This window comes from Armigeres subalbatus, chromosome 3 (genome assembly GCF_024139115.2).
Source record: "Armigeres subalbatus isolate Guangzhou_Male chromosome 3, GZ_Asu_2, whole genome shotgun sequence".
Lineage (NCBI taxonomy): Eukaryota > Metazoa > Arthropoda > Insecta > Diptera > Culicidae > Armigeres > Armigeres subalbatus.
Window position 1 is genome coordinate 270708486 of NC_085141.1, and position 10844 is coordinate 270719329.

At 39.2% G+C, this 10844-nt stretch overlaps 1 protein-coding gene across 1 annotated transcript in view; it reads left to right on the plus strand.

The window, feature by feature from the left end:
• Positions 1–326: 326 nt before the first annotated feature.
• Positions 327–10844, plus strand: part of LOC134219731 (uncharacterized) — a 364672-nt gene continuing 354154 nt past the window's right edge. Inside the window, exon 1 of the mRNA XM_062698570.1 lies at positions 327–854. Within this exon, the coding sequence (XP_062554554.1) occupies positions 668–854 (187 nt within the window). The 5' untranslated portion in view covers positions 327–667. The remainder of the gene's footprint in view (positions 855–10844) is intronic.

The window sequence follows — 10844 nt, forward strand, 5'->3', positions numbered from 1 at the left end:
TGTAACCCAGGGTAATTAAAGTTTAACATTTTTCTGCACGTCGAAGTGGCATTTAGGGTAAAAACTATTATTTTCGGCATAGGCCCAAAAACTACTTATATTGAGAGAAATTGGGCTTATGTCTTTCTGCGCTCATATAACCTTGCTGCAATTAGTTGAACCGGAAATGATTTTCTAAATGCCAGCGGCAATAACCAACGGACGAATTAATCGTGTTCCCTATTTCTAAGTGTTGGAAACTTCGACAAAAAAACCGTTGCATTCGTTATCGATTTTCAGTCACCACGTCCACCGCGGACGAGTTATTCAATTGTGATCTGTTTGATTGAGTTGATGCTCCTACACGTATTTCACACGTCATTCATACCGCGGAAAGATTTATTCGGAGAAGGTCAGTGAGAAGTGAAATTGTTTGGTCGAAATCGGTTTCCTTTCGGTTGTCGTGTGGACTTTCTCCGGAGGAAAACGAATAAGTTCTATAGCTTGCAGCAACCGACTATTGATGACATGATTGATGGTTGTTTCGAAGGAAACGAAGAAATTAATCCAGTGCCATGTGGTCGTAATGTGAAGATGGGAAACGGAAATTGATGACCTCGAAAGGTTATCGGAATGCAGCCATTGGTTGCATTCACCTTCAGTTTAGAGTAATGTGATGACCCTCTAAATGCAGTCAGTGGGAAACTTGTATGCGGATGGAAATAGCGCAGTTGTGGCGGTGATACAAGAAAATAAGATACTTACAATGGGTTGCAATACAAGTCAAGAGATTCCAAGTTACAACCCGAATGCAGCCGATGGGAATCTCCAGAAGGACGAGCTTGCTGAATTACTGGAAGGCGATGTCGAAGAAGGTACGTGAACAAATTTCGAATAATTTATATTCAAAGATGTAACGCGTTGAGTTTTTTTGAGGAATACTTTCGAAACAAGTTCAGCCATTAGCAATGCGACGAAGACCATGTTTATGGTGTATGTAATCTAATAAATATTGTTGAACAAATAGTTCAACTTTTTGACTGCTTGATGTAGTTGAGGTATTTAATTTTGGCATGCAGTGATCCCTTTTGCCATTTAATAAAAACGGGCATGTGATCTAAAGTGAATTTCAGCAGGGCAAATCATGGGAAGGTCAGTTAGTTTGTCTTCGAATGTACTTTTAAAGGCATAGTAATATTTAACCCTTTCGAGACTTTTTTTAGGTAGATTTGACGTACAAATTTGGGTTTTTTCATTGGATCCTGCCTGTATAGAAAGAACAGAAAAAGCATTGGAATATATATTTTTTTCCTGTCCTGGGCCGTCCAAACTGTTCTGGAGTACAAGTGCATCAGAAAATATGTCCAGAAACAAAATGTTCTAAACCGAAATGTATGTCCAAAACTATTCATGTGATCATGATACATAAATTAATCGAGTTTTGAATAAACGTATACTATTTCAGGTTCTCCAAAATATCCTGGAGTTCAGAACATGTGATCTAACCGATCAACCAAGTCCTGAACGATGTATCCTTGTAACGGACATCCCAGCAGGTTCATTGAGCCGCTAGGATTTCACTAATTACTGTTACCAGCTACTACAGGCTTTTTTGGTTCTCCAAAACGTCTTGGAGTTTATAACATATGAACTATCCTATCAACCAAGTAAAGAACGATGCATCCGTTCAACTCTGAACATTCCAGGATGTTAATTGTACCAAAAGGATTACACTCATTACTCATTACTTACTCATTACATTACACTCATTACATCAGAGCTAACATACCTGCAGGTCTAATTAGCCGCTAAAATTTCACTAATTACTTTTGCAATCAACCACCAACTTTTTTGATCCTCTAAAACCGTCCTGGAGTTCAGAACACGTGATCTACCCTATTAACCAAGTCCTGAATGATATATCCGTGCATTGTGAAACATTCCAGCAAGTTCATTGAGCCGATAGGATTTCACTCATTCATTTCACAAGCTGTAGTTGATCCTCATTGAGTCGATGTTCTAAGACTCAATGTCAACTTGTGGAAGCATGTGGTTCTATATTAAAAATATTTCTTCGGTTATTCTGCTTTCTTTAGTTGTGCGGTATCTTGAACATCTCGTATTCAATTCAGCACATATGTTTCACATGGGTTACTGCAACTGTTATGTGACCAGATTTAGTATCAATCAAGTTGCTGTTACCATTTCTGTCTGACTTATGCTGCTCGGGATATGCTTATTGAACCGGATTGGGTATATACCGATTATGAGGATATTGCTAAAGACTTGGTTGATCTGGTAGATACTGTAGGCTGAACTCGAGAATGTTTTTGAATACTTTGAACATCTCGTAATCAAGAAAATTCAGTTAATTTGCTTATCGAAATGGATTGAGTATTTGCCGATGATGAGGACATTCCAGGACATTGATCTGGTAGAAAACGTGGGCTGAACTCGAGAATCTTCTGGGGTACCTTGAACATCTCGTATTCAAGAAAATTCAGTTAACATTATGCGCATATGCTTTCTGGACCGGATTGGGTATTAGACGATTATGAGGATATTGCCAAAGACTTAGTTCACCTGGTAGATACCGTGGACTGAACTCAGTCAGATAAATTATATAATCAGATAAATTATATAATTAATGCGCTTTCGATTGCGTTTTTGTTTAACCTTAACCAAAATACACGCAACAATCGGCATACCGTTTACCAAAACGAAATCTGCTACACTCCTTTCCCATATCACGTCAACATTTTCCTACCTATTTCCTATAATTGACAGCATTCGAACACGGTGGTCACCGGTATTGCTTAATTTTAGGCTAACATTTCTTACATATATTAAATTAAATGCACTCGCGTTTTCAAGGGCACCCTGTTCAAAATGGAAGACAAGCACAACTGTCATTTTTATTATTCCACGCATGCTGCAACGCAGCAAAGCTAGAATAACAAAATTGACAGTTGTGTGTGGCTTTCAACGTGAAGGGGTGCACTTGAAAACACAAGTGCATATAGATTTGGATTCCAGAAGGCTTGTCGTTAACATCAGTAGAGACTTTGAATCCAAATATGAATTTATACTTCTCGCGCTTAGTTTCATAGGGGCGTAACTGTATAGATTGATTTCACTTCGTCGATGTTTTCTTTTTATTATTGTACTGAATTGCGGTAGTTTATCGATGATTAATGGTTTGGAGTGATAGAGAATGATTATATCTTGCACCAGAATCAATAATCACGGTTGTTGCTTTTGAAACAATTGAGTTATTAACAAAATATTAAGAGAAATTGATCAATACAGTTACGCCCCTATGAAATTAAGCGCGAATCTTCATCGTTATCAAAAGTAAACAAATAATAATAATTTAGCAGAAAAACGATTTTTTGGTTTTTAAAAAAAATATATTTTTTTGAAATTAGTTTTTGTTTGTAAATGTTTCTCGCCATATGATACAATAAATCAATCCATTTTGCACTGTATACCTACATCAACTTTGCTTCAATTATTATGATTAAGAGTAATACACTTGCATATATGATTATGGCTTTTTATGGTTTCATATACAATAAGCTTTAATTTATTTTGTTGGGACCGAACGGGTTTTATTTATTTACTAGCAGACCCGACGAACTTCGTTGCGCCTAAAATTGATTTATTCTTTGATTAGTTCTCGAGTTATGCAGAAATTTATGTTTCATTTGTATGGGAGCCCCACTTTCCAAAAGGGGGAGGGTTCTCGAACCATCTTTAGAACTTTCCCCAGCCCCGAAAACCTCTGCATTCAAATTTTCACGCCGCTCGGTTCAGTAATTTCCGAGTCTATAAGGGTCAGACAAACAGTAATTCATTTTTATGTATATAGAAGATGTGATTGTTTGAATGAAGCTTTATCTAGTGAATATTCTCAGGCATCGAGATGAAGTAGCTTCATTTCATTTATTTAGTTCTTGGGCTTCGTGGCCTGGGCCCTCCTTAGCCTTGCGGTAAGATGCGCGGCTACAAAGCAAGACCATGCTGAGGGTGGCTGGGTTCGATTCCTGGTGCCGGTCTAGACCATTTCCGGATTGGAAATTTTCTCGACTTCCCTGGGCATAAAAGTATCATCGTGTTAGCCTCATGATATACGAATGCAGAAATAGTAACTTGGTTTCGAAACCTCGCAGTCAATAACTATGGAAGTGCTTAATGAACACTAAGCTGCGAGGCGGCAATGTCCTAGTGGGGGATATAATGCCAACGAAGAAGAAGGAGAAGCTTCGTGGCCATGCGGTTAGCGACGTCAATCGTCTAGACGCATGTGCTAGGGAGTGTGGGGTTCGATTCCCGCCATGGTAAGGAGGAACCTTTTCATGATCGAAAAGTTCTCCACTGGTCCACTGAGTGTTATGTGTCCTATCGGTAGTCTCATGCTAGGTGTTAAGTGCTCAGTCTGTACTACCTCTGGTTGAAGACGGTGTTTCTATCTTTTTCAACTTACATCTATACAGATAACACTGAGTCAACAATTTGACACCATAATACACGGTTCGAGGCCGCATCACTCCATCCTCGAATGCGTCCCACGCTCGCTAAGTCGTTCTGTACCTGATCAGCCCACCTCGTTGCGCTCCACGCCGTCTCGTACCTGCCGGATCAGAAGCGAACACCATCTTCGCAGGGTTGCTGTTCGGCATTCTTGCTACATGCCCTGCCCCTCGTACCCTTCCGGCTTTAGCTACTTTCTGGAATCTGGATCTGCGAGCTCGTGGTTCATTCTTCGCCGCCACACATTGTCAAAAATGGTTCTCAGCACCCGTCTCTCGAATATTCCGAGTGCTTGCAAGTCCTCCGAGCATTGTCCAAGTTTCATATTCGTAGATGACTACCGGTCTTATCAGCGTTTTGTACATAACACATTTGCTGCCGTAATCTGAAAAAGTGACGTTTTAACCATTTTCCGAAAATGGTGGTAACGAGTAGTACTCATCGTGCTCTTTAACAGAAAAATGGAAAACTGGTATGTTGTAATTTGGCGCATACGTCACTTTTTCAGATTACGGCAGTATGGTGCGGTGGTGAATCATGTTTGACCGCAGTTTATTCTGGAGCCCGTAAAAGGCCCGACTTCCACAGATGATGCGCTTTATATTTCACGACTAACATTGTTATCAGCCGTTAGCAAGGATCCAAGGTAGACGAATTCCGCGATCACCTCGAAGGTCTCCCCGTCTATCGTAACACTGCTTCCCAGGCGGGCTCTGTTGCGCTCGGTTCCACCCACAAGCATGTACTTTGTCTTTGACGCATTCACCACCAGTCCACCAGTCTTCTGTTGCTTCACGTTTCAGGCGGGTGTACACTTGTACAGCTCTTCCACCTTTGCAAATGTTCGACCGACAATGTCCATGTCATCCGCGAAAAAAATAAATTGACTGGATCTGTTGAAAATCGTACCCCGGCTGTTACACTCGGCTCTCCGCATGACACTTTCTAGCACAATGTTGAACAACAGGCACGAAAGACCATCACCTTGTCTTAGTCCTTGGCGCGATTCGAACGAACTGTAGAGTTCGCCCGAAATCTTCACACAGTTTTGTACACCATCCACCGTTGCTTTCATCAGTCTGGTAAGCTTCCCAGGGAAGCTGTTCTGTTATTTTCCATAACTCTACGCGGTCTATACTGTCGTATGCCGCCTTGAAAACCATGAACAGATGGTGAGTTGGGACTTTGTATTCACGGCATTTTTGAAGAATTTGCCGTACAGCAAAGATCTGGTAGCGCTTACTTTAAGCTGAAAGAGCCTAGTTCCGTGTATACTGCTGAGCTAGCAGTTATACACTATTCACTCGAGCAAATCGTATCCCTGCCTCCTGACCACTTCTTCATCTTCACCGACAGCCTAAGTTCATTGGAGGCTGTTCGGTCAATGAAACCGGTGAAGCACTCTTCTAAAAGGGATAAAGAACGCTTTGAGTGTTTTATCAAAACGATCATTCACAATCACCATGGCTTGGGTCGCTTCTCATTGCTCGACCCCGGGAAATGAGAAAGCGGATTCTTTGGCTAAGGTAGGAAGGTGATATTTACGATCGGAAAATCACCTTCGATGAATTTTTCTCATTAGAAACCTTGATCAGCTGGCAACAAAAATGGACAAATGGGGAGATAGGTAGATGATTGTACTCAATTCGCCAACAGGTGTCGAAGCGGCCATGGTTCAATTGAATTTGGGACTAGACTTCATTCGAACCATGTGTCATCTAATGTCTAATCAATACACATTAAATGCACATCTTTTTCTAGTAGGGCTCTCAGAAGGCAACATCTGTGTTTGCGGCACAGATTATCCAGACATTGACCATGTCGTGTGGGCGTGCGAGGAGCATCGTAGCCCCAGATCTGCGCTAACTGAACATCTTCGGGTCCGTGGAAGACAGCCAAAGCCTATTAGGGAAGTGTTGGCGGGTCTTGATCTCGAATACATGTCCCTTGTCTACCAATTTTTGAAAGTTGCTGATGTTAGACTGTAATCGTCGTCCACCCGTCCCTTTAGCTGTCGTAATCCCTTTGGATTGATTTACAATGTTGTGAAAACTCATATGTGAATATGTACGTTATGTGGAAGATATTGATTTGGAAAATGTATTGGAGGTTACCTTATAGCATTCTTCCTTATTTCCGGTGGACCATGGTGCACAGTTTCACTTAGAGTCCCCCGCTGGCACTCGAACGATGATCAGCCGCTCCTAACATGAAGAACAGATGCTCCCCAAGCAGCACGCGCAACATCTTTCAAATAGCTGTTTGTTCCTAATAAATTACATTGAAGACACTGGCAATACATCGAGTCACTTTAAAACCACTTTCCAGTTTTAGAAACAAACAATGTTTCATTTCCGTTTAAGTGGCGTTGCAATATTCCACGCATCTTACTTCTTGTGTGATTTGGAATCCAATGTGTTTTATATCAGAAACAAAACAGATAAGTTGCAGTATTAATAACTTTTCGCAAGATGGGGTCTATTTTATTTCTCCAGGTACGCGAAGGCCCAATGGTACGCTTTACCCAGCATTTGCCGTGCCTGTAGTAGATTAGGAAAGGTTTTAAATAATGCCAACTTTCTTTTATTGCAGTTTGCAAATGGACCTCGAATGTTTTTTTTGGTGCCGAGTTGTTGTTCATGTTTTTTAAGACTCTGATCTTGAATTCCGTCGTACATTTATCCTTGAAAACTATTGCAAGGATGAGGCAACTAGGCAGAAACTACTCTTCAAGAGGTTTTGGGTGTAAGCCACCAAGAAGCAATCGCCTTACCTAGGAATTTATTGTCGTAGGAATCAAATACTCTTGTAGTACATAAAAAACTCAAAATGTTATTTGAGATATTTAGTCGAAAACCATGTCCACGCACTTTGAAATATAGTTGTAGAGCATTTGTTGCTGCTTCCGAACTGCATAAGTGTCCCTTGTCCCTGGGCTTTGTTTCTGCCTATAGCTATTGATCTGTATCAAAGAAATCGAAAAACTCGGTACTAATTTGTTTGAAAACAGTTTTTCTCAAAATATGGATATAAGGACTTATGTTGCTTCTCATGCAAAAGATTCAACTGCTCGGCTTTCGTAATCTGGGCTCTGTGAAACGGCGTAGTTTTTCCTTAGTATTTGTTAGTATTTTTGGATATCACGAAAAGTTTAGAGTCGGTTGCCCCTTGTGCAAATATCTCTCATTGGTATATTATAAACCTTTATTTTTGGCACAAAAACTTTAGGTACAAGGAATTGATGAACGAACACCATGCTTCTCCATTGGGGTGGCTCAAAAAACACTTTTTCAAATTTTTTGATGGGCCGCCCTCTTATTCGGCTCTATTTGATGCCCTGATGCTCTGGACAAAATTTCAGCCAAATCGGTCAACGTTTGGGCAGTGCTAAACTCGTTGGAAGTTTATATGGAAAAATGTATGCAAAAACATCCAAAAACAGTGATTTGCAGTTGGACGGCACAATTTACGATCAAGAATCATGATACTCATTCAGTTCTTGTAGAATTAAATACAGAATGTTATGCTGAAAACCGCGAGAAGATTAGAGTTTAATAGACAAAGATATTAGCATTTTACTGAAGTGTTGTAGGGGTGAATTTATTTCTTTTCAAAGGTAAAAGAAACGAAATTTGCTCAAACCCCACTTCAGAGAAATGCTAATATCTTAGCCGGGCAAACTCTAATCTTCTCGTGGTTTTCTGCATAAAATTCTGTATAAAATTCTGTATAAAATTCTTCAAGATCTAAATGAGTATCATAGTTCTTCTTCGTAAGTTGTGCAATTCACTGTTTTTGGATGTTTCTGCATACATTTTTGCAAATAAACTTCCAACGAGTTTAGCACCGCCCAAACGTTGACCGATTTGGCTGAAATTTTGTCCAGAGCATCAGGGCATCAAATAGAGTCGAATAAGAGGGCGGCCCATCAAAAAAGTTGAAAAAAGTTTTTCCCATACTAATTTGAGCCACCCTATTCTCCATATGCTCGTAAACTTATACAGTGTTGACCCGATTTTGTCACTCCCCGATTTTGTCTACCCCCGATTTTGTCTATCCCCGATTTTATCACGTTTTCCACCCGATTTTATCACGTCCCGATTTTGTCACCCCAAAAAATTTTGTCATTCTTTTTATTTTCGTAAATAATACCAAAAGCAACATTGATTTTCATGATATAACTTTCACCGCCTGTAGTTTATTACGAACGACTTCTGAGTACCTGGGAAATATTCTGTAAGCAATTTCGACAAGAAATAATTCATATTTGTGGAATGAATTAAAAAAAAAACTGAAAATATTTATTTTCCAATTTTGTCACATACCCTGTTTTATCACCCCAAAATTCACCAGGGGGTGATAAAATCGGGATATTACTGTATAACAAACTAGTCGACCCGGCAGACGTTGTCCTGCATAGTAGGCGAAAATGCGCGTTGTGGCTTGCCCATGCGAAATTTCTATACGAATCTCAATTTTAGTTTTTCGCGGTTTACTCAAATTTACTAATGATTTTATATATCATATAAACCCGTCGGAAACTGTAACGAATATAACTGCTGAAGGAATGAATAAAATTCATCCAACCGTTTTCGAGTTATGCGGATACGAACACAGACCATTTCATTTTTATTATATAGAGAAGTTAGAAGATAAGATAAGAAGATAGTCGACCCGGCAGACGTTGTCCTGCATAGTAGGCGAAAATGCATACAAATCTAAATTCTAGCTTTTCACGATTTACTCAACCTTATTCGTGATTTTTTGCATTAGGAAATATCATATAAACCCGTCGGAAACGATAATGAACATAATTGCTGAAGTAATGAATAAAATCCGTTCAGCCGTTTTCGAGTTATGCGGATACGAACACAGAACATTTTATTTTATTATATAGAAGAAGATATGTTCAGAGGTTTCCCCAAACACACGCGACGCCGTTGGTATGGAAGCCCCATCGATAGAGTCATGCAGCGACCCATCGATGCAATCGACCATCACAGCTTAATGTTAATTCAGCACTTCCACAGTTATTAACAGCCAAATTTCTAAGTCAAGTAATTATTTTTGCATTCGAATTTGCAGAATATTATAAACTTTTATTTTTGGCACAAAAACTTTAGCCGCAAGGTGTTGATGGGCAAATGCACCAAGCGTCTCCATATGCTGGTAGACTTTATATGATGAATATGTTTAAAGGCTACCCCAGACCTAAGCGATTTCATCGCTACGATGGCGACAACTAGTCGCCGCGTTTTTATCGTTGGGTCGCTGCAGGCAATGTTCAATTGACGCTTCCATATGTATAATCAGTAATAAGCTATATTAAAAAAAAAAACACTCTAAACTTAATAGAGAAAAAAAATCTTCTCCAACCGGTCTATCAATCACGCTAATAAACTTTTTGGATTGCTTTTTATAATGCACGAATAAGGCATTACAACCGCTAGGTGGATTAATTAAGATTTTTCTTCTACATTTCTCCTGAAACTAGGCTTGCCTTTCAACTTGGCTTCCTAACTAGAATTTGTACGCATATTTATTAAAAGCTCTTTACGTCTTCCATTGAATGAATTTCTAGTTTGTTCAGCGAATCACAAACGCAAACCAAGAAGCATTTATGAATTTGAAGTTGTTAGATTCACAGGTTTGATACATTTTCTGCTGTCCCCTCGTTTGTTTTCACCCGTGGTGCGCAGACGCCTACTCGTTGCTATATTCCAACGTTCCTACAAGTAGCATGGTAAAATATTTTCGATGGTGTGTATGTATGAAGGGTAAACGAAAATAAAATAGTTCATCTCACAGTTTGTATGCAAAGGTTCAGTTGTACGTACAGGGAATAGAAAATATGTCCGACCAAAACGCATTTACAAAAAAAAACTCTCTATGTAATTAAATTCTATCAATCATAACTTAATCATATCTGAAGTATCGCAAACTTTATAAAAATTCATAGAATTTATTGCTCATCCCGCTGTGTTAGCGCTAGCAAAAGCTATTTCTTTTATTCATCACTGAAACGCTTGACAATGATAAAGAGGTCTTATCAACAAAATATTTAGCATATGTGCTATTGCCGTGGCGACGTAAGATTGAACATTTACATTTTTTTTGATAGAAATTGTTAGAAATATATTTTTTTTTTGAATCTGAAGAATTGATAAGTTAAAATACGTTCTGATACATAGATTTGAAAATCATTAATACGTTTTTTCCCTGATTCATTCATCACCATAATGAAAATGTATTACTGACTCACAGAAAGAATTGAACTACCGCATGTTCAAATCCTTCTGGTACTCTCTGTTCTCGCGATACCATGACCGAAC